We start from the raw sequence: 25,097 nt of genomic DNA, 5'->3' as shown, positions 1-25,097 counted from the left end.
ACATGTTTGATATTAGATTATGGTTATATCAGTGATGATCTAATGCTGATTTTAGGATAAGCAAGGTGGCAAAGATTTTCACGCATGGATAATTTTATGCACGATAAGTAGATTTTCTGTGAGTAATCCTGTTGATTGTAATAGGACTATTCACAGCTCAGTATGAGTGTAAATCTTTGTGGGATCAGGCCCTGTACTGGCATGTGTTCAGCAACATGGAGCATTTAGAAGTAACTGTGCAACAAGTCTTAAGAGTGTTTGTATCATATGTTACATTTTAGAATGTGTTAATTTTATGATCTGTGAACCTTTTCACAGGTTTCAAATTTATGTTTGATTACTTTCTTTTTGCAAGTCAACACATTTTAATTCATTCTTACAAACACTTGTGTGTTAATTTCAAAATCTTTCTTTTAGCTATGTCTTATTTTTCTGAGTGGGGAGAAGAGATGATTTTATTTATTGTTCTTTATTTAGAACCATTAAGTAGGGTATTATTTTTTACTTTCCAGGCTTCTGCAGTATGTTAAAAATTAAACTTTTGATATTGTGAAAGCTAGCTGTGTTTCCTTTTATATTGGACTATATCCGTATTTTAATAGTGCAAATAAATATATTTTCTGATGTGAAAATACTCAACATGTTTCATGGTCTGATAGGGTTTTTAAGTGGACATTAGGAACTTGTCAAGTTCTAATTTTTTCTTTCTTTTGGAGAGGATTGTGTTGATGGCAGTTTTATTCATGGTAATGCTTAAACACAAGTAGTTTTAAATACGCTATTAAGCCATGTTGCTATCTCTTTCTTCATTAGCATTAGGAATTGCAGAATTATTTGTGACTTTTATACTTCCTTTTAGGAAGAAAGCATTTGAGAATGTAGATACATGTTTTTCCCCTGCTCTAAATTTGGCATAGCTGTTAGGTATGTCTGCATGACAGCTGTAACTTGTTCATTTGCGTGTGTACATTGCATTTGTGGAGCAGTTTCACAATACACTTTAATCTAACCGCAGGCTGCTGCTGAAAGAAGCAGTCCTTTTCCCTCCTCCCTGCTTCTTCACTTCTCCATCTCCCGTACACCCTGCCCGCACAGTTCCACTGACCGAAAGGAAACCTAATGGCTTTTCTGGTGGGTACGTTTTTGTCCAACTCCCTTCTTAGTTGCACGAAGCTGTGCTCAACCCAGTGAAGGCAAGAAGGCAACAAGAAGGTGTAACTGGGGGAGAGGTGCAGGGCACTACCCCTTTGGGCAGGTAGCCCATGTATGAGATTGTTTCTTGCAGCTGTATCATTGAGAGTTGGGTTGACTTTCTCTAAATAAGAAAACACTCCAAATATCCCATTGAAATGGCTTTTTGGTTGTTTGTTTCCCTGTCTGAATTTCATAAAGGATTTATTTTAATCTTCACTTTCTGATAGAAGAATGTGAACCTCTCTTGGCACGGTAGCTATCAGTTGTAGTTGATTTTACAGAAGTTTGTCTACTTAGAAACGTTTTACTAGTCGTGCCAATAAAACTGCTCTGATTATATAGCGATTGGCTTTTTTTTTTATTTAGAATAAACCTTTCCAAAGTGAATTACACTAAATAGGGAAGGAAAAAAAAAAATCAATTCCATACTAGAATAAGAACGTTCACTTAGGAGTTTTGTAGATTTATATATGCTATCTTCATTTAAGTTTACAGTTCAGCACAAATCATTGTAGTATGACCATAGAGATGAGCGCTAAGAAGCAAAATATGCTTAGGCGTTTCCATAGATTGCCTTTTTTAAAGTTTATTGTATGTACATTTTGCACTAGTAGCCTTTATACAGTTTGTTGTTTGGGCCCTGCATGCACTCGTTCTTCCAAAGGCTGTTGTGGAAGCAAGGATGTGGTAGGCATGTGCTCAGGTACGTACTTAGCTTCAGGTATTTGTTCATTAGGAAGTTTCCTTTGTCTTATCTTAAATGAAAACACACTTCTCAAAATGTGGAACTAAAATAATGTCCTCAGGCTACTTCCAGTGTAAGGTTATCCTGAAACCATTTAATACCTAGAACTGAGCTCAGTCTCAGCTTTTGTGAGGGGACTCTCGGAGGTAGATGTTTTCATCAGAATGGTATCGAGTTGCTAAAGGCATGTTAGAATTGCTGTTGTGCATCCTGACTCCTGCGTTTGGATTGTTAATCTTAGAAAATATGGTCAAAGGGAGTTTATGGCTATATATGGAAGTAATATTTCTAGCTCAAGTCTTTGTTAGAACCCTTCAGAAGAAGGAGCTAAGATTTAACCCAGAAAAATAATTAGATTTTAACAAACTTTCTTTTCCTGTTTCCCTCAACCTTGTTTCATTCCATTTTGCCTTGGAAAAACAGGGAGAAGTTAATATAGGAAAGAAGTGGAGTGGGATATGGATATACAAAGTAGCAAATCCTGTTTTTTAACGCTTAAAAAAAAAAGTAGAAGTCTTAAACCAACAAAGACTTTTGCAGCAAATTGTTTACAAATAGAAAAAGTCCATCTTACTTTAAAAAACAGAGCAAAACCATTAAAATTAGTTCTGTTCTACAAATAGATGTTAAAATGCAGATTATTTTCATATTTTGTCTATCTGTTATTAATCCTTAAGCATATTTTCTTTTTTAGTCTCTCATAAATAATCTTTTAAATCCTAACTACAGAAACTCAACCCAGTACTGCACGTATGAATTTTATTTTTAAAGTGAACCCAATTAGTATCTCTGGGTACTTGCTCATTAAATTAAATAATGCTTTGCTACTTGCTTAAGAAAAGAAGGGAGAAGACAGAATAACCCTTACCCATCATCAGTCGAAGTGGAGAAAAAGAGCTGGACCATGTGTTGTACTCTGGTGGCTAACAAGTTTTGCCACTTTCCTTCGGGGTCTCTGTTCAGCTTTACTTCATAGCAGCCACCATCCCAGCAGACTTTTTAAAATCCATTGATGTTTTCTTTTCATTGTATTTTAATTTTTGATTCTGAATTGGAAAGGTCGTCACGCTTTTCATTTAGTATGTTTTTGTTTAAATGGCTGTTTCTTTAATTAGGAATATTGTCTTTACCACTTAGCTCTCCAACTTACTGCACCAGTAATCTTTGGAAAAACTGATGTCAGGGTTACTGAAATGAATAGTTCTGAAGTACTGCCGTAGGGTTTGGCGTAGCAGCAGTTTTTGAAATGAAGCAACATGGTTCACTGGCTGTGGATGTTCTGCAAGCAGCTGTGGAGCACTGTGTGAAAAGAGAAGGTGCTGGGATGATCCCATGGGACCTTTTCTGTGCAGTCCCTCCCCTTCCCCTCTCTCCTCCCCCAAAATGTGTGCTTACCCAGGAAGCTCTGCCTGTAGATGTCTCTTGTGAAGTGCTTTGCCTAGAGTAAAGGCTTGGAGAACCTCTACCAAGCAAAATGGATACTTTAAAGGTTTTGTTGACAGCTCTTTTTCTGTCAGTGTATAGAGAAACTATGTATTCAAAGAAAAATCTCGTGATTATTTGGTGAAGCTTAATAGAAGTTCTGAAATTCCATGGAAAACATCTCTGCAATAAGGATAACAATGTCTTATGCCAAGAAACGTGCTTGTGTGAGTTAGTATGTGTTTTGTATTATTGCAGCTTCCCTCAAGATAATCTCAAAATAAGTTGATCTTTATTTCACAGATGCATCTTGCACTTAAAATATTTATTTAATCTTTGCAGGCTTGGTAAAGTGAGCTTGTTTGAATGCTTTTAACTTACATTTTCTCTATCACACTGTCTTTCTTCCAAGAACACTTCTCCTCATCTTCAATTTAAATGATAGGATTCCTTTTATGTGAGCCAAAAGGTGTCGGTTGACAATTACACGTGTTTTACTGAATTGATTGCAATTGGGATACTTCTTGTTTAGATTAATAGCTTATTTTTGTTTGTGGTTCTTCATTTTAAAACAGTACCTGTGTGTCATATAACTTACATTGTGTTTCATCACTTACAATATGCAGCCTAACACTATGAGTTCTCATTATTTTTCTATCAAAAGCCAGATGTTTGAAAGCCTAATTTAATAAGCAGTACACTCACTGTACCAGCTTCTGATATGACTCAAGATCATGACTGGAAAACAACTTGAGTGCTTTCGGTTGCATGACTCTGCTAAGCCTACTAGTCAGGGTGAGAAAGAAAAAGTTTCCATATCCTTGGCAATTGAGAGAACTAACAAGACCAATAAATACCAGTACACTGCTAGCCTGTCTTCTGGGCAGCTGCTGTATCTCGCCAGCTGTCCTAAGATTCTGCATGTCACGAGTCTTCCTGCCTCTGTTGGTGAGAGTAGCAGGCTCTTCTGTGCTGGTAAACGCTCAGTCTATCTGCATTTGCCTGCCTGCCTTCCTGCCAGGAAATAGCTTTAAATCCAGGATTTCCGCAATTCATACCTAATTTCAGAGCGATATGGCAGTATCCTCCATGTGCAACAACCTTCTGTGCTGTTTTCGTCAGTGGCTTGAGCAGACAGATTAGGGCCACCATGTTCTCACACTTGATACTATTTGTTCTCCCTTGAATGTGTTTCAGCATCTTGACTTCTTGTATTCTAGTACCTGTCCACGTCATTCCTCTAAAGAATCTGCAATGAGCTTATGCTGGCATATTTCTGTAGTGGGGAACAAAAGCATAGGGAATGACAATCTTTGTGAGATGTACCCTGAGTATGGATTAACTTGGGATAAAGGCTGAAATGAATGAATATATCTGCTTGTTTTCCTTGGAGTTTGTCTTTCAAGCTACGTATTTAAAATGCCCTACCTAAGAAACCAGTCTCAACCTTAGATCTTTTGCGCCATCTCTTATCAAATAATGGCTCCATGGGAGACAGATCCTTAAGAACTTCAGTTCCATCTCACATTTCTTACTGGACACAGGATATTCCACACCAACAAGATGATAAATTCATCCGCATTTTCTTCTTTTAGGATGTTGTTCCAAGATCTCCCTGGGAGATCTGCATTGGTGGAAAAAATACAGCCTTAGTGCTGTGCCAGTTTTTTTGTTTGTTTGCTTGTGTTATTGCTGAGAAACTATCAGTATGGTTTCCCAGTTATCTCCAAAAAATACTTCATGAATTATATAATGTCTGCAGGTGACTGACTAGCATACCAGACATGCATTTTCCCTTGAAGACATGTGAAACCTCATTCTCTTACTGTAAAGTGGATTAATTTGGGAGTAAACTTGTCACCTAGCATTACCTGAACTTACTCAAGGCATTAAGGAATTGTTGTCTGTATTTGAAGACAGATGCTGTGAAAATCGAGAGTAAGATTTCAAACTTCTTTACATTAGAATTGCAGAAGAACAAAAAAGGACAAATAGCAAGCATAAATGTTCTGAACAGAAATTTTCCCCATGTTGTCCTCCTGTGTTGTGATTTAGGCCGAGCTGGCAGCAAAGCACCACGCAGCCGCTTGCTCACTCCTCCTCCCTGGTGGGATGGGGAGGAGAAAATACAAGAAAAGGGCTTGTGAGTCGAGACAAGGACAGGGAGGGGTCACTCACCACTTATGGTCGCAGGCAAAACAGACTCGACTTGGGGAAAAAAAAGGAAATCAATTTAATTTGTTACCAATCAAATCAGAGTAGGGTGATGAGAAATAGAACCCTATCTTAAAAACACACCTTCCCCCACCCCTCCCTTTTTCCCAGGCTCAGCTTTGCTCCCGATTCCTCTACCTCCTCCCCCCAGGGGCGCAGGGGGACAGGAACGGGGATTGCGGTCAGTTCATCACACGCTGTTTCTGCCGCTCCTTTCTCCTTGGGGGGAGGACTCCTCACACTCTTCCCCTGCTCCAGCGTGGGGTCCCTCCCACAGGGGTCAGCCCTCCATGAGTTTCTCCAACTCAGGTCCTTTCCACGCACTGCAGTCCTCCGTGACTACTCCAGCGTGGGCTTTCCCGCAGAGTCACGGCCTTCTCTGGGCCCAGCCACCTGCTCTGGTGTGGGGTCCTCCACGGGCTGCGGGGGAATCTCTGCTCCAGCCTTAACCTCCATGGGCTGCAGAGGGACAGGCTGCCCTCTCACCGTGGGCTGCAGGGGAATGTCTGCTCTGGCACACCTTCTCCCTCTCCTTCTTCACTGACCTTGGTGTCTGCATGGTTGTTTCTCTCACATCCCACTCCTCTCTTCACTGTAGCCCTTCTTCTCTTCACTGTAGCTCCTCTTCCACTCTCAGCAGTCGTTTCCCCTTCTTAAATATGCTATCACAGAGGCACTACCACCTTTGCTGATGGGCTCGGCCTTGGCCAGAAGAGGGTCCGAATTGGAGCGGGGGAAGCTTCTAGCAGCTTCTCACAGGAGCCGCCCCTGTAGCCCCTCCCCTGCTACACAAACCCAACACATCCTGTCACAGGCTTTTTTGGTCCCTAGAATGTGCTTTTTACATAGGAAGAATATTAAAAATTTTGATGACATTGTCATATATAAACAGATTTAGCTTGGTGACTCTCTTCTCCTGACTTCCAGCAGAGGAAGGCTTACTAAAAAAAATCTAATTGACTGAAAAGCTTCTTTCTTTGGCGTGCCTCTTAAATATTTGAAACTCAGAGAAGTCAGACCATCCTGTCTGTCAGCCTTTCTATGATATATTCAGAAATTTAGAACCTCTCACAACAGAGAATAGGGACAAATGTTTTTTCACTTTTGAGTTATACGACATGAGTTGCTACTAGTAGGTGTTAATGGGCTTTTTTTTTATTTGTTGGGGTGTGTGGTGGGTTGGTTTGTTTCTTTTTTTTTCTAAGAAATTGAGTGAATTTTACTTTCAGAAGGTTAAGAACTAATAGTAGTATTTGAAACAAAGTATAATGTAGGAGAACTTTGAGGGCTTTTTCAGCTGGTTCTGCTGGTGGCTTGCATTCCTACCAAGTACTCTAGGATCTCACCTGAAGAAAGACCACTATTTATTTTGTAAACTCAGTGTAGTTTGGTATAAACAAATCTTCACAAATGTTTAAGATACATCGAGAATTTTCAAAACATTTTCCTGGTGAAGAAAATTATTTGGAAAGTGGTCAAACAGATCAAACTGAAAACTGAAATTTAAACATTTCATGTACATTTGTTTGATCCAGTCTTTCTGCATGTTGGCAGGGGGTTACAGTGGTGCATTTCTGCAGGGTGATGGCCCTGCCAATTCTAGGCAGAGACACTTGATTTCTTTGGTTATGAGCTGTCATCAAGAGCTGCAGGGAAAGAAGCGTAGTCTCTGACTTAAAACGTGAATGGAGATGGAGCCTTTCACCATGCTGCACTCTTAGGGAGACAGAATTTGAAGCTGATGACTAGCAATATACCAACATCACATCTATATCATAATTCTGAATGCATCAAAATCAAAGGTGCTGATGCTATCGTAATACTCCCCAAGATACCCATTTTGTGCTTTGACTAGGCCTGCTGTGTGTCGTTCAACTCTGCTGTGCCTCTGCTCCCATCCCTGTGTCTGCTGTAGCCTTTGTATAGCCTATGACATCCAGCTGTGGGAAGATAGAGGGATGGAGGAAGGATGTCTATCTGTCTGTCTGAAGGAGCAGACCAGAGCACTGTGGAATGGGTAGGAGTTACGGGCCTGGGGAATAGGGTGAAGGAGGCTGACTGCTGGGACTGCACATCCAGTACGCCAAGGAGAAGAAGAGTCTTAGGACTGTCTTGCATATATAAGTAGAATAAGAAGATGCTGCCACTTCCAGCTTTGCAAAAGCCTACTGCTCTATGTTAAAAAACAATTAATAATGTCATGACACTTGTTGGAATATTATGATTTTATATCTGTCTGTGTACCATAAGTCAATGTAATGGTATTGCTATTCATGACTGGAATTCATATTTCCTGACTAATGCTCCTGCTTAGTGGGTGTGAAAGTGAATGCCTTTTTTTGTAAACAGATTGGACCTCTCTATAGTCTTTATTTGACATATACCTTTAGCCAGAAAGGTGCTTTTTCATAGAATCATAGAATAGTTTGGGTTGGAAGGGACCTTTAAAGGTCATCTAGTCCAACCCCCCTGCAATGAACAGGGACATCCTCAACTAGATGAGGTTGCTCAGAGCCCCATCCAGCCTGACCTTGAATGTTTCCAGGGATGGGGTGTCTACCACCTCTCTGGGCACCCTGTTCCAGTGTTTCACCACCCTCACTGTAAAAAATTTCTTCCTTATCTCTAGTCTAAATCTACCCTCTTTTAGTTTAAAACCATTACCCCTCGTCCTATCGCTACAGGCCCTACTAAAAAGTTTGTCCCTGTCTTTCTTATAAGCCCCCTTTAAGTATTGAAAGGCTGCAATAAGGTCTCCCTGGAGCCTTCTCTTCTCCAGGCTGAACAACCCCAGCTCTCTCAGCCTGTCCTCATAGGAGAGGTGTTCTATCCCTCTGATCATTTTTGTGGCCCTCCTCTGGACCCTCTCCAACAGGTCCATGTCTTTCCTGTGCTGAGGACTGCAGAGCTGGACGCAGTACTCCAGGTGAGGTCTCACCAGAGCGGAGTAGAAGGGCAGAATCACCTCCCTCGACCTGCTAGCCATGCTTCTTTTGATGCAGCCCAGTTTTCTCTCACTTGTGGATATTAAGATGTTCCAGCAGCTACAGCATGCCCTGGGGTAGCAGCAGTGAAAGGGCACTTAAAGGACAAGGAAGTAGGGAGAACAGGACCAATATGAAAGAGGCATTTGTAAAAGACAGTCAAAATGGAAAAAGGGAACAGAGTAAAAAGGGCACGCGGAAAAAAAACAGTTTTCTAAGGAATGAGAAGGCAGAATTAGCTATCATTTAATTACCAGAATTTTGCCAGTAATGAGAAGGCACGTTGATTTGAAACTTTTTATTTGAAAGTGTTCAATTGTGTACACATGCATGTGTGTGAAAGGAGAATCTTTTCATGTTGAATCAAGATATCCAACTTTTCATTTGTATTCGGATATCAGGAGTGCATGTGTGTATGTTGAGTACTGACTGAGTTCTTATAAAATGTTTTTAAGTAAAAAATTTTAAGCAAGAGCACCAATTGTAGATGTTTACTATTAAAACTTTCTTTGTAGGTTATTGCACTTAAGAATGAACATTGAAGACAAGCTGGGAGGATTATTTCTTAAATGTGGTGGCATAGACCAAATGCAGTCCTCCAGGGCTATGGTAGGGATGGGTGCAGTATCTGACCAGTCTGGAGTATCGGGAGAACGGCAAGAGGCAGTGCTTCAAGATCGGACTATGGCGCACCAAGAAATTCTTGCAACAGATGAAGTGTTACAGGAAAGTGAACTTCGACAGCAAGAGATGATTTCACATGATGAACTCATGGTCCATGAGGAGACGGTAAAAAATGATGATGACATGGATACACAAGATAGACTTCCTCAAGGGCTGCAGTATGCTGTTAATGTCCCTGTAAGCAATTTCTTTGTGAAATATTGGAGAAATTACTAGGAAGCTTGATCTGGTAGTCTAATCCTACTCTGGCAAGAATCTATTAATTGCTTGTTTGGATTTTGATTATCAAAATATTTATGAATGGATGCTATTTATGAAAATGTCATTTGCCTCTGGCTGTGGATAAATTTTGCCAATTAAGTATAATCTTTAAGTATCTGTTTTATAAATATTTTATAAGCAGGCTGTTACCATAGAATTAACGCGTTAAAATGTGCTCTTTTAAATATATTTAATGTTCAAGGGTAACTACAAACCAGAATAAATAGCGTTATTAAAAGGTGCATACTGTTTATGCTGTTCATAGTACTATTTAGTTTCTTTTGCTTTAGGAAGCATCTTGTATGTTTTCGAAGTATGTGGACGCTTAGCAATTGCATTCACACTGCAGGTTGGACTGTGACACTTCATACATGACCATAAATATGCCCCTCCTCGATACCTAATAGAAGGTGTACCTCAGCTTTCCCAGAGAGAATATAGATGACTTCCTTTTGAAAACAGAGCATCTGTCTGTAATGCAGCACATCATCACTGTTACCCTTCAAACATAAAGGATAATTACCAGGACTTTAAAAGTAGATAGCCTTATACACGAAGAATAATCTTCAGAAAGGTAGCATTGTTAAAACACTACTCTGTTAGCTGTAGATCAGGTGGTTCAGGTGTTAGAAAAAATGTAAGAGTATCATGCTCTTTATTAAAGTTTACATTAGATCAAGAAATATTTTTTGGAAAAAAACTTCATTAGTACTGTTCTTTTTTTCTTAAAAAATACTTCTGTCTTAAATATATAATAAACTATTCCGTTAAATCTTGCATTGACAACACGGACTAAAGTAAAATAGGTATGAAAAACTGAATGGTTTTACAGATGGAAGTGATTTTAATATAAGAACTGATCTCAAAATCACCACAGGTCAGAAGGAAAAAAGACCTTGGGAGGTGAATGAAAGGATACATCAAAATGTCACTGTAGAAATTAACTATGCCCTTTTTATTTAAGATACTTATTATTCCTTTCACTTAAATTTCTGAAAGAATGAAGCCACAAGATAATTCCCTTAGAAAAAGGTTTTCTGTTTCAGCAGTTTGTCATCTTCTAAAATTGAAAAATTGCTTTTCTGTAGTGAGAACCTTACCTGAAACTGGCACTTGGTATCTTAACAGATCAGTGTAAAGCAAGAAATTACCTTTACTGATGCATCTGAACAACAGAAACGAGACAAAAAACAAATACGAGAGCCAGTAGATTTGCAGAAAAAGAAGAAAAGAAAACAGCGTTCACCAGCAAAAGTAAGACGTTGATTTGGCAAAACCAAGATTAAAAGAACCTGAAGATTTGGTTGACTATGACTAATTTCATTAGCATTTGAAGTAGTTAGGCTGGAAATTGTTTGTTTGCTCAGTAAAGATGCAGTTCTGAAGTTCACCAGAGACCCAAAACAAAACCTGATATAACAGTGTTTTTCTTTGAACTCTTTTTAGCAACATGAACCCTTGACATATTTTAACATCTGTCTCTCCAGGCAGTTCTCTCTCCAAATATTTTTTTTTAAATTATGAGTCAGTAGCTTTGTAGACAATTTATAAATCATTACTCTGTATCTATCTAATAATAGTTGTGCTTTTCTGTGAGCCTGATAATTTTATATGCTTCATGCATAGTAGTGAAAAGTTTTTAAAAAGAAATCTAAAATGGTAGTTTTGAAAATTCTAAAAAGTTTACTAATATATATAAAATAATTTACCGGTAGGGAATATTCCTGTGGTCATAATCATCTTCATATATGTATTTATTTATATCAAAAGATTCTTACCATAGCTGCTGGTTTGTTACTTCAAAATTTGTTTTGTAGATCCATTCATGAAGAGTATGTATCCCTGTATGTCTGAAAACAATTTTCTTCTATTGAGACGCACTTCAGATAAAACCAGAATCATTTCACCTCATGAGGTAGCGGTGTTATATCTTCTAGTAATTCCCCAAATCAGTATTTATCTTTGGACTTAAAACGGAACATATACAGGCTGCTCTGATAGGCAAAAATCAGTTATATATTATCACACAGCAGCATTAAAATAAGCCTACTCTGAAATCAGCCCAGACTGTGTATACATTGAAGGAAAACTCACCCTAACACCAAGAAAAACTCCAAACCCTCCTTTTTGTTGGCGTGGGAGTGGGACCTCTCCGTCCTCCTCAAAGCACTGTCAAATTAGGTTGCACCTATAGTATTCTTGGAAAGTTGAGAAATTGTTTTGGATTGGGTGTGGAAGCAAGTTCCAAATCCTGTGCATCAAGATACTTCTCCCTTTGATAGAAAAAGGAGATCTAGGTTGGTACATCCACAGATCACTTCCATGGAAACATGGCAAGGTAGGAGAGGCATGTGTCCCTCTTTCTACAGACATGTACTTGCATGCTTCCTTTTTATCTCCCAGTCTGTCAGTGTTAGTCTTTGGAGATGACAAAAGATTGAAAAATGATGAGGAGAATTGTTAAACAGGTTCTTTTACAGTCTCTCTTTCCCTTTTTTCAAACTTGTCAGAGTAGAAAGGCAGAAAGAAGCTGAAGGACTGACATAGGTGAAAGTCTACTGCAGTTTAAGTTAGTATTCCCAGAGTAATGGGGTTGATTTTCCATCCAAACAGCAGCTGGGACTTTTATGAATGGAAGTCAATTAACATACTGAAACATTTTAAATTTTATTTTATATTAATGTAGTCATCATATAAATAAAAAGTCATTAGCTTTTATGAATCCTGTCTACTTTTCCCTCTTCCATGCACACAAACACATGTGCACATGCATACACACACGCATGCACACACACACACGCACAAGCTTTTTTGTTGCTTTTCTTAGGAAAACTGCACTGACAAAGTTAACTTTCTTCATTTAAGAGGTGGTACAATGAATGGATGCAGTAGAAGAGCCCAGGTTTAGGATAACCGTGAAATTAAGTGTATTTTCTGCACAATTATTTTAAAATTTCAATATAATATATGAAAAGCATTTCATAACGTGTATTTAAATTTATTTTAAATAACCAGTCAGTGTTTCATTAGCTGTATGTTGTTACAGAACAGTTTTCATAATTGTCTCTATCTGTGACTTACTGGAGCTGTAACATACCAATCTTACAAACGTATGAATGTGCTTGTCCTTCAGAGTGAATGCACAAGAATTTGTTAGCTCGAGACTTTCACTCTTGCTGAGTTTTCATGCAGCAGAATTAAAAATTGTTTAAGTAGATCCTACAGTATTTGCTACTATTGCAGAGATACTATTTCAGTTATTGACTCTCTCTTTCTCATCACTGTCATTATCATAAAACCTAAAACATCGTAGCTAACCAAATTGCAGATGTGTTTCCCCAGCAGACTTTTATTTTTGGTTAATAACAAGGGACTAAACTGTTTTATTTAAGGTTACCTAAGCTCTTCTTTATAGTTCTGTCTCCAGTTAAGTAAGACTTTTGGAAATGTAATTTTACTGGTTTTCTTATTCTCTTGCCAGAGATAGTAGAGAGTTTGGGTTTTGGTTTTTTTCTTTTTGACAAATTAGAGAAAACCTGTGATAAGCTTTATTGAATAAGATAGATATGGTGCAATTTTTTTAATTTAAGTTTTTTCAACTTTATATGAAAATAGCGGCTTTGTTTGACAGCAAAGCAATTGAGTCTGGCAAGTTGAATTCGTCAAGGAGATGCTCTAATATGTATATTGAGAGAGCAATACTTTATTGAGTGAAAAACCTGAAAGGGGAGAAGAATAATACTATTTTCTTGGTTGTCTGGCTTTGGGGTTTTGGTTTTTAAAATATAATTTTGCCTCTGAGACTATTGGTATTATGTAGATGTAGATAAGTTGTATGACTATCCTGGATAAGTTTTAATGCCTTTTAGCAAACATTTACAGTTGTGATTTGAAAAAAGAATATAAATTTTCACTTTTGCTTTAAAATATGATTATCCATGGTTCAGTGCCCAGAGGTGGTTTGGTTACTTTGCATCCTTTCCAACAGACGGACAAAGTAAACAGTAGCATATAAAGTGACTCAGCTGTGAATAGGGGAGCTCTAAGCTGATTTTCCATGAGCTGCTTTTGTCTCCGTCCTGTTGAAATATCTCTTAATACACTACGAGACACAAGTTGGATTGGACTGCAATTGGAAATGTATACTAAAAGTCTAACACATAGCTTTGTAGAAATTAGCATTGTTTTACCTGAAATATTTAAATTTTCTGCATCAAAAAAATTAATGGTTTTTTTTTTTGTAGTTAATAAGACATCTTTAGAGGGTAGTGTGAGAACAAATTTTACTCTTTTTAAAATAGATCCTTACAATAAATGAGGATGGATCACTTGGTCTGAAAACCCACAAATCTCATGTTTGTGAGCATTGCAATGCTGCCTTTAGAACCAACTACCATTTACAGAGACATGTCTTCATTCATACAGGTACTGCTTGACTTCAAATTTGTCTTTTCTACTATATAAAGAGTTGTTTACTTATGTTAAAAATGTTTTCAGCTCTATGCGAATTTCAGTTTTAAGAGTGTAGCTAACTTGGCATCTAAGCTTAGAGATTCCATGCACCAAAGTGTCAAAAGAATACCAGAAAAAAAAAAATCAACATATGTTTAATAAACTGAAGACCTAACTGTTTACAAGGTTTCTTTTCTTTCTTTATCAGAAAGTAATGGGTTGACTTGTAGCCTAAGTGCCAAAATTGACCCCTTTGTAAAATGTGCTCCGGCTGCTTATTTGCCTGATGAGGTATCTCTCTGGTTCGGAGAAGTGAAAAAGGTACTTACCATTATAATAGCTTGCCAGTATCCTGAATGCAGTCTTATGCCAGCATCATGATTGATCTTGTTCATGAGGAAATTACAGCCATTTCAGATCACTCTTCCGTGCTAGTCTTAATGTGACTCTTAGGATCATGGAAAGAATTCTGCAGTTCATATACTTAGTAAGGCTAATGTTTTTTGGTATTAGAGTATTTTTGGAATTCGCTCAGATGCTGGTTTTTTAATAGACATTTTAATATTCCTCAAAAGTAGTTATCAGAAACAACAGTGTGTAGTTATTAACTTATGGATGTGGAATTATATTGTTCAAGGTGAAAAACCATTTCAGTGCAGTCAGTGCGACATGCGTTTCATACAGAAGTACCTGCTACAGAGGCATGAGAAGATTCACACTGGTGAGTATAGTGCCTTGAGTATCTTTACTGGCGTGCTTAAAAACTGTTTCCCCACTCAGGCAAGGTTTCTGGTAATAAGTATGCAGCCTAAAACCCTGTTGTAGTTTGTTTTAACTTAACAGATGTTATAAAACTTTTAAAAATAAATTAGTTTTGTGCTTTCAACTTGCTCCACTTTTCTTTGGCTGTAAAGTGAGTATAAACTCTAGTAAGCAAATCTGAAAGTAGTATTCTATAAATAACCCCAGAGTAGCAAATCCTGGAGTTTGTGCATTCATAAAAGTCAAGGTTTGTTAAGCAGTTCTATCTTTTGTTGTATCAAGTTAATTCAGACAATGGGGACTTCCAAATTGCATTTCAGTAGATTGATTGATTGATTGATTGATTTTGGAATTTGATGGAAAAGTGCCAGGACTAAAATGGCCAAAATGCCTAACCCCAAAGGTATTAGTATCAGCTTTACTTTTCACTTTTTCTTTTTTTTGAAAGGTTTAATTCAGAACTGTTCTAAAAATAAGAGCCTTAGTTTAAAAATATGCAATATAGGTCAAATAAGGCCTGAAGTTTTAAGCCAAAGAGAGTTAAAGTTTATACATGTTTATTTTTTTATCTTCTTGCACCGCACAAAACCACATTCTTTAACAGGTTTGGCTTCATTGGGTTTTTGGCATTTTGGTGCATGGCCTTTCAATCCCTCTTTAAATATTTTGTAATATGGTCCCTTTGGACTAGATGCCAATTTCTCAGCCTCTTTTTCAGAAAAGCAGAGCTGGTGAATGTGCACAGTGTTTCTTGGCTGTAGCATTTAAATGGATATGAAAGCTACTAACACGCAGTGCAGTGTGTGCATGTGTAAGAGTTGAGAGGGAGAAAAAACTCTGCAAAATGAATTTTCAGAGCAGTGTACAGGGAGTTACATGCACAAATGCCCTGTTGTTCATGGGATTTTTGTATCCTAGGTTGCCATGAGTCCAGACTAAGTAGGTTTCCTTCAGCTAGTCAGCCACAGAAGAGTCCTCCATTCTTCTGTCCAGTGTCTTTGTTCTGCTTCTAGTCTTTCCCCTGGCTCTGAATTGGTGAACCATGCTGCCTCCACTTTGTGTAGATACTATTCTTGAAAAGAATGCTCATTCACTCTCCCATCTATCTTCCCACCCCCCACCCCCCCAAAAAGGCAAAAATTTAAGTGCAGTCTTCACATTTTTCAGTTTTTTTTTTTTTTTTAAATGAGGATTATTCCCTGTACATGACTTTCAAAATGAGAGTCTGGGCAATTGACTGCAAATATTTTATAAATGGATTTAATTATCTTTTTAAACTCAACTTCTAGCTCTGAGAATTCTGTGTTGATTGTAAGCTTTGGAGGGAGGGTGTGGTGGTGGTGGTGGTGGGGGGGGGTTGCAGGTTTTTTTGCCAGCTCTTACATATACTAGTCTTTGTTTAGCAGAGAAAAAGGTGCCATTTAACAAATTAACCACATTGGTATCTGACTTTTTTAGATAACTACGTTTTCCTCCTTTCCTCAGCATTCTGAGGTATAGTTTGGTTGTTTCTCAGAAAATTTCTCAAAAGATGGTGCTTGTGTTTAAATTGTTGAATTATGGGTGTTTTCCTGGGTGACAACTAGTAGATGGTCAGGAGAAAACACATAAGACCCAGCTTCCAGGAGTGGAAAAAGCTTTTTTGAAGTCTGTTTAGTTAGCAAGTATTTGACTAGTGCTTAATTTTTGACTTGGCCCAGTTATAGTCTAGCTAATTGGCATTCTACATACCTGTCTGTGCTTTCACTTCTATATGACAATATTCACTGCTGGGCCTTAGCTGTTTGTGTAGTGTTACTCTGTTGTTCAGGACTGCATAATTGAACCCATCCAGAAAAACTGAATTTTCAGCTTGCTTCTCTCACCAGAAGGTGAGCAGTGGGTCTGTGTTTCACTTTGATGGAAGTAAAGGAAAGCTCTCTTTGTATTATTCATACTCTTAAGAAATATTCCTTATAAATTCAATACTGTATTTTTTCTTTTTATTTTGCATTTTTATCTCTCTGAATGACCGCTTTTGTACAGTGTTCAAAACACTGATGAAGAACAGGATGTTTCTTACTCTTTTAAAGATGTTTATCAAATTTTCCAGTTTATTTTCACCCAATCGAAGACAGTGGTAACACTTAGAAGCCCCGTTTTATGCCTGTTACAAGCCCTGAATTTACGGGTGCTCCAGCTAGTTCCAGTGTGATTTGAATTCGGTTCTCTGAACGACTCCTTCAAATGAAATGTTATGAGGGAGTTAGGAAGCAATCAATGAACAGCCTTATTCTGTGTAAATAATTAAATAGTTGCATCTAAAAGCAGACATTGCATTAATACAAAATTCACTTACTAGAAATAATTGTATGTAGAGGAGGGCAGCAGTGCTAGAACCCTGCTGCTAAACTTGTCACTAATGATACAGAAAGTCACCATTTCAGTTGTAAGAGAGGGAAGAGTCATTGGTACACAAATATTTTCATATTTTGAGTTTCCTAGGCTCACGAAGATGCTGAATGTTTTTTTTCAAATACGTCTGCTTGCTTTTGCTTAGAGATGTTTCATGCATTCATGTGTCCTAATCCTGTAACCCACCCTACTTTCCATTTTAAACACAAAAAATGAGATTACATTTTAAAAAAAATAAAGCAACATTGGGGCTAACAATTCAAGCGCCTTATTATTCAGTCATGCTGCTTTTTTATTGCCTTCTTTGGTATTTTATAATTTGTATTTTGTCTGTTTAGATTTTAAAATGCCTGGGGATTTATAATTGTTACAGCCTTTATACACATAGCATTTGTACTACACTTTGTAAATAGTTCTATTGCTCAGTTTTAATAGATTTCCAACGTAGACACAAAACATAGGCTGTTTTTGTAAATAATGCATATAATTACTGTATTGTGTTTTTAAATTTTGACTTTTTTTTTCTACATCTGATTCTTTCCCACTCACCAAGATGTTTCAGAAAAATATGTCCTGGATTGTCCCTACATTAGCAAAAGGTTGTTATTAATGATCTCCTCCATTTGTGATAGATCCTGTTTGAAAAGTACAGCGAAATTGCAGAAGGCATCTGAAGTTTCAGGCTTCTGCTAGGAAGAAATTATTATAGGAAGCATATCTTCATGTTAATTTTTAATCTTTGTCTAACATTATCTTCCTTACGAAGATTAAAGCAAAAATTAAGTATGGTATCAGTTTCACAAAATGTGTCTTAATCTTACTTCCAGAGTGTTCTGGAATTCTACTGAAAAATATTATTTTCTGTGTTGTGCTGAGTAATTCAAGGGCAGTGTCCCCACACTTTTCTTCCTGTTGAGGCATGGCCAGCAGTGCCTTCGTATGTACTCTCAAAGTCTCCAAAATAGCTGGTGGTGGTAATACTCCACAATGAAAAACCTCAGAACCCCTGTTTGGCCCTATTTGAGCCTTGAAACGGGAATAGGTAGATGGGAGAGTCTTCTGCCAGCAAATAGCCAGCTTGAGTAGCCAAATGTTAAGGAACTCTCTGACCATTCATTTACAGAAATGGGTGTAAGGCTGAAGGTAAGTGTATTAATGATGTGTTCTGCATTTGCTGGGATAGCAGGATAGCTCTTTAGAGGGCCGTTCAAAGCTAGAACAAGACTGAGCTGTCTTCCTTCTCTGACTTGGTTTGGCTTCTGTAAGGCTCAGGATAGTTTTCATCCCAAACAGCTGCTCCTTTCTCTAAAAAAAGTCTAAGATAGTGTGAAAGCAAACTTCCAGACAACGTAAGGAGAGTTGTTTGAAGGGGCAATTTAAAAGAAACACAAAGTAGAATAGTGAAGCAAAGGGAAAGAAAACAGTAAGTAACAAGGATTAAGTAGTTGTCTTTGGGAATGGAAGAGTTCCTGTGTATTAAACAAGAACAATGAGACCTAAACATCTTACCTCATCATCTTTAAAAGTGAAGACAAGGATTGTAATTTGATTCAGAAAGTCTCAACAGGCTTGGTGCAAGTAAAACACCATAGTAGTAAGGGTGCCTAATGAATAAAGAGAACATGAAGAATGAAATTGGAGTTTGAAAGTTAAGAAATAGGCCAGAGAGGAGGATTTGCTTATAGACAGTACGAGAGAGGATTACATGATAGGCGTTATAATTTATAAAGGCTGCTGAAAAAAGCAAAATTTTATGGTGATTATTAATAGGCAAGAAATGGTAAAAGTTAGTCTCTGATTAAATGTGAAAGAAGAGTTAGGATGCTGAGGTTGTGAGCCTGTAGGAAAAGAACCGATGGAAGCTGAGAGATCTTAGGAGAGGAGATAATTTGATTTAGGAGAGAATAAATTGGAATAATTTCATCCAAGAAAGGGATTGGCTGAGAAGCCACATGGAGAGGTAAGAATTAATAATTGGAAATAGGGCATAGGCTTACAAAGAGAGAGATTTAGAAATTGCTTGGAATTAAGGTTGAAACTCTGGGCATTAATAATCTGACTAGGAACAAATGTGTGGGTGATATAGATATATTCTATTCTAGTTTCTATAAATACTGGCATCTTATTTTAAGGTACTGTATTTCCATTTGTAGAAGGATGTGGCTAAACATCTCTATTCTAAATGGAAAATATACACTCTAATGATATTTTAAATAACAAAATAAAATTTATTAACATTTTAATAATTATTAGTAATAATTTAATAAAATCAGTTCATAAAGTAATTTTTAAGAATAAAACTACCTTAGAAAAATAGAAATAGTCTGCATATTTCTGGAAACAAAAGATAGCTGGTTTATATCCCAAAAATCAGTGCAGTACAGTATCCAGAACAAAGAGGATGTTGACAGATGCTGCCAAGACAATCCCTGATCTCTATGTCTGTTCAAAAGATTTCATAGTAAATATTAAGAGGAAAGACTACTGTTGTTCAGGGTGAGTTCTATTAAATATAAGTGAACTTTTGTAAAAGCAAAACTAACTTTTCAATGCACTTCGAATTTTTAGGTTTTGTCAGAGAAACCTAGAAAATAAAAATATCAGAGGGAAGATGTAAGGCAAAAGCTAAAAGAAATAAAAATAGAGTTACTCCATGTTCTGAAAGGATCATTGCAGGGCTTCTTTGGGAGGAAAAATAAGGGGAGAACTGAAGATGAATTCAGGGCAATGACTATTGTCTGAATGAATATTTCATGAAAGTAAAAAAAAAAAAAACCAAAACCAAACCAACCAAACAAAACAACCAAACAGAAAAACCTGTAAGTATGCAAACACCAGTTCAGCTACAGAGTTTTCTTGTTTTCAGCTTAATTTTTAAAATAAAATATTTTTTAATTAATTAATTTTAAAAAATAAATAAATTTGGGTTCCAACCAAAATAGTAGGATTTTTTTTCAGAGCAGTTATTTCAATTCTACGTACAGATAAGGGAAAAATGAGGAAAATACAGACCACCCTACAAAAATGTTAAATTAAAAGCTTGGAAATGCATAAATCTTTTTAGAAGCGGTGGGTTTGAGTTAATGAGTTGGTGAGAGAATTGAGGTATTTTTATACAATCGTCTGCCCTAAAGAAGATATTATGTAGCAGCAGTTCAGGAAGGCTATCTTTGCAGTTCTTCATTTGTTAGGTTTAAGACAGATATCTGCATCTACATTAGAAAGAGGGGGTAAGAATTTAGTTTTAAAAGTAGTGGGTTTTTTTTAGTGTAAAAGCTTAAAATAATTTTGAAGCATCAGCTACTGAGTACTGGGAAAATAGTGATGTGAGCAAGCCCTATGTTGTTTTTCAATAGCAACAGACTAAATCCTCTTCTTTATTATTTCTAATAATGTAGTATTTGACCTGATAATTGTATGGAAGAACATTGATTTATTTTTTTAGATTAACATTGCTATGTGTTTTTTTATCAGGTGAAAAGCCATTTCGTTGTGATGAATGTGGTATGAGGTTTATTCAGAAGTATCACATGGAAAGGCACAAAAGAACTCACAGTGGAGAGAAGCCTTACCAGTGTGAATATTGTTTGCAGGTAAGATGATTTAGTGAAATCTTTTGCAATTGAAAAAGAAAACACCAGTCAATTCCCAAGTAGTACAGATAGGACTTTATCCAGGTGTTGTAGTCATTTGCATACAAATAAACATATAACGAATGTTTTTTCTGTTAAGGTGGGTGGTCTTGGTGCACAGGTAGAGCAGAGTCTGTGCTTGCTTTTCTTGATTATATACTGTTGTTTGACACTTCATTAGAAATCGGTAAAGTGGATGAATTGTCAAGTAAATTTGTTAGAGTGAAAGGTTTCTTTTCTTTCTGCTAATATATTTATTTTTCTGTAATAATAATACTAAAAAAAATCTTTTGCAGTATTTCTCCAGGACTGATCGTGTGCTGAAACATAAACGTATGTGCCATGAGAACCGCGACAAGAAACCGAACAGAAGTGCCACCAAAGTTGGCTTTTTGCCATCGGAGGAAGATTCTGGTTTCTCTACGCCTATGAAAGACAGCTCCTTGCCAAAGAAGAAAAGGCAGAAAACAGAGAAAACAAAATCTGGGGATAAGGAAAGTACAGATAAATCAGAACAGAAGAAGGACAAAAATGACTATTTGCCTTTGTACTCTTCTAGTACTAAAGTAAAAGATGAATACATGGTAGCGGAATATGCTGTTGAGATGCCACATTCTTCGGTCAGTGGAACGCACTTAGAAGAGGCAAATTCTGGAGAAATACACCCACCTAAGCTCGTTCTCAAAAAAGTTAACAGCAAGAGGAGTCTGAAACAGCCACTTGAGCAAAGTCAAACCATTTCACCTTTATCTACATATGAAGACAACAAGGTTTCAAAGTATGCCTTTGATCTTGTGGATAAGCAAAGTTTACTGGACTCTGAAGGTAATGCTGACATTGATCAAGTTGACACATTACAGGAAGGGCCCAGTAAACCTGTACACAGCAGCACTAATTATGATGATGCAATGCAGTTTTTAAAGAAAAAGAGGTATCTACAAGCAGCTAGTAATAACAGTAGAGAATATGCCTTGAATGTAAGTACCATAGCATCTCAGCCTTCGGTAACACAGGCAGCTGTGGCCAGCGTCATTGATGAAACTGCTACAGCCTCAATGTTAGACACACAGGCACTGAATGTTGAAATTAAAGGTAACCATGACAAAAATGTCATTCCAGATGAGGTACTGCAAACTCTGTTAGATCATTATTCACATAAGGCTAATGGACAACATGAGATATCTTTCAGTGTGGCTGACACTGAGGTGACCTCCAGTATATCAATCAATTCTTCTGAAGTGTCTGAGGTCACCCAATCTGAGACAGTTGGAACAAGCTCTCAAGCTTCCTCATCAGATAAAGCTAGTATGTTACAAGAATATTCAAAGTTTTTACAACAAGCTTTGGACAGAACTAGCCAAAATGATGCCTATTTGAACAACCCGAGCCTTAATTTTGTGACTGATAACCAGACTCTTACAACCCAGCCAGCATTTCCTTCCATGGAGAAGGTCTACACGTCTATACCCGTCAATAGCTTTCGATCGGGAATGAACTCTCCATTAAGAACAACTCCAGACAAGTCTCATTTTGGACTAATGGTTGGTGATTCGCAGCACCCTTTTCCCTTTTCAGGTGATGAGGCAAATCATTCTTCTTCCTCCTCTACACAGGACTTCTTGGATCAAGTAACTTCTCAGAAGAAAGCAGAGGCACAGCCTGTTCATCAAGCATATCAAATTAGCTCCTTTGAGCAGCCCTTTAGAGCTCAGTACCATGGGGCAAGAGCTGGAATATCATCTCAGTTTAGCACTGCCAATGGACAGGTGAACCTTCGGGGACCAGGGACAAGTGCTGATTTCCCAGAATTTCCCTTGGTGAATGTAAATGATAGCAGAGCTGGGATGACTTCTTCACCTGATGCCACAACGGGCCAGACTTTTGGCTAAGAAATCTTTGTAAATAATACTGGCACTTTAGAACACATTTGTCAAAAGGGGGTTGCTCTGTATAAGATGGAGTCCTGTACAGCTTTTAAGAGCGCTATGTTAAAACAAAAGTAAGCTGATATTAGCAAGACCAATAACTGCTTCTTTCTTTTTTTTTTTTTTTTGTTAGTCAGCAGTCATTGAACTGCCTGATGTTGGTGCCCTTATCAAAGGCAGTTTATTATTCACTTGTTTGAATCCAGAAAATATTTTACCTTCTATGAAATTTAAAATAAACAAAATCCCCAGGTAAGACTTTCCCCCATGATTGTTTCCTTACTGGTTTCCTTGTATGCTTTGGGAGGACAGTTTATTGTCTGATACTATTCATATTGTCATTTCTAAGCTTGTCAGGATAGTCATTGCTCTTCAGCAGGGAATCAACATGTACTAAACACACAGAATAAACAATAAGTTTCAAAGTAAGTCAAGCAAATACGGCTTTAAAAGATGGCATTTTCTAGAAAAATAATCTTTCTTCCACCTCTCTCAAAAATAATTTTAGACCATGTGCCCTTTATTTCTTCTTTGCATTACCTTGAGTTGTGTTTGGAGGAAAAAATGAATTCTGATAGACTAACTCTACTATTTAAAAGTGTAATTAATTTAAAATACTTTAAACACTTTTTTAAGCAAAATGCCTAACTGCTAAAGCCTTTACTTCATTCCTGAAGTAATGTGTATTTCTTTGTACAGCTGAATCTAGATGTAACTTTTTAATGACTTTTTCATACGCAGATATCAAGATTTTGAAGTTTTAGTTAAAATACTCTGTAGATGACATTCCCAATTGCATAATGCTTACACAAACTGTGTATTCCCAGATTTAAAAGCTTAATTGTACCTTATCTACATACTCATAATGGTTAACATAGAGCACTTAGTCAACTTGATAGTTTTTGATTTCTCAAAAAATAAAACCGTTTTTAGATTTTTAGGTTTGATACGGTTGCATCATTTTCATCTCCTACAGCTCCAATAATTCTTTTCAACGTACTTCAGGTTGGGTATTCTTAGCTTCTGTAAAAACTGTTTTAATTCTCTGTCTAGAATTTTGACAAATCAGATCGTTAAATTTATTGAAGTATCCCTGAAAGCTGAAGAAGCGGGCATTCAAATTCCCTATCTTTTCAGTGTTTGCTTAGTGAAAGTCATTACAATTTTACCAACCAAAACTGCTGAATAATGCTAGTGAACAGGATTTCTTTTTCCAGCATAGGTGAATGATCAGACGTTTTCGTTGCATTTCACAGTATAAATAAACTACAAAGTTTATCCCTGTACCATGAATATGTTTTTTTGAATAGTACTTTGTCTTGAAGTATACAGTATGGTACGATAAGTAGTTCTGTGTGCATTTTTAAGGTGGTAAGATTTGAGTAGCATAACTATTGTGTAGTTTAAGTTAACAAGTTACAGATTTTTGAACTGTATGTTCATTCTATTGCACCTTCCCTAAAGGGACACTGTCTGGTAGTTTACGGCAGTTTAAGCCTAATGTAGGCTGATTAACCAGGGAAAAACACACACACACACACGTGTATATATAGGTGGGTATGTATATGGTGGTTGTTTTTTAAATAGGATCGCATACATCCTTTTACAGCACTATTGCTAGCTGGTATCTCTCAGATGAAGCCATCAGCTAGGAGAAAAGACTGCGTCTCAAGGGGCTAAAATATATCCTGTCTTTTAAGAAAGGACTTGAGCAGGACATACAACAGTTCTCACCTCTTCCCAAAGCAGTGGCAATATTTTTCTTCATTTTCATTACTAGGAAGCTGATCTCACTCTGTCTCTTTTCCCTTATGGTAGCACTATTACAGCACTAACTTCACTTGGTACAGTTGAGGGAGAAAGTGCATTTGTTATCCATAGCTTGCTTCTTATATTGACAAGAAATACAATTTATGTAAACTTCTTACTTAATACTTTTGTATAAGAAGACAGGTTCTGTTTTGATTCATTGACCCTGTGTATAATATAGGAAGGTGTTTCAGTGTCCTGACTTATCAGTAATTTTGTCTGAATATTTGGCCCTGAGTTAAGAAGAATAAGCGTCAAGGGAGAAAAGTAAATTCCTTACAGATTATTAATGATACATGTAAAGAAATTTCTTTGAAAGAGTATTTTTAAACTGATTCATGTGTCTCTGGTTTTCTTCCTTTATGGTCAGTTTGGTTTTTTGACTTTCCATTCTATGTTGCACAGTCATAATACATATGGCCCCAGTATCCCAGGAAGCCACCTCTGTAACGCATGTTTTGTTTTCAGTGTTTCATTTCCATGACATCCTAGCTTGTGCTGCCTGAATAATACTGTGTTGGCATCTTTGTTCTAATGTCCTGTTGTTGCAAGTAGATGGCCATTAATAGTACTATTTGTTAAATACAACAAGCAGCAAAAGCCCCCCAAAATAAAATAA

General features: G+C 37.2%; 1 protein-coding gene across 1 annotated transcript in view; it reads left to right on the top strand.

Annotated features, from left to right (window-relative positions):
- Positions 1 to 23,887, top strand: part of ZNF148 (zinc finger protein 148) — a 36,963-nt gene extending 13,076 nt beyond the window's left edge. Inside the window, exons 2-7 of the mRNA XM_050900425.1 lie at positions 9,075 to 9,420; positions 10,633 to 10,758; positions 13,806 to 13,929; positions 14,594 to 14,677; positions 20,587 to 20,705; positions 21,041 to 23,887. Of these exons, the coding sequence (XP_050756382.1) occupies positions 9,091 to 9,420; positions 10,633 to 10,758; positions 13,806 to 13,929; positions 14,594 to 14,677; positions 20,587 to 20,705; positions 21,041 to 22,633 (2,376 nt within the window). The 5' untranslated portion in view covers positions 9,075 to 9,090 and the 3' untranslated portion in view covers positions 22,634 to 23,887. The remainder of the gene's footprint in view (positions 1 to 9,074; positions 9,421 to 10,632; positions 10,759 to 13,805; positions 13,930 to 14,593; positions 14,678 to 20,586; positions 20,706 to 21,040) is intronic.
- Positions 23,888 to 25,097: the final 1,210 nt, after the last annotated feature.

This window comes from Gymnogyps californianus, chromosome 7 (assembly GCF_018139145.2).
Source record: "Gymnogyps californianus isolate 813 chromosome 7, ASM1813914v2, whole genome shotgun sequence".
Lineage (NCBI taxonomy): Eukaryota > Metazoa > Chordata > Aves > Accipitriformes > Cathartidae > Gymnogyps > Gymnogyps californianus.
Note: the sequence above shows the minus strand (reverse complement) of the source record. Positions and strands in the feature narration are given on the sequence as shown.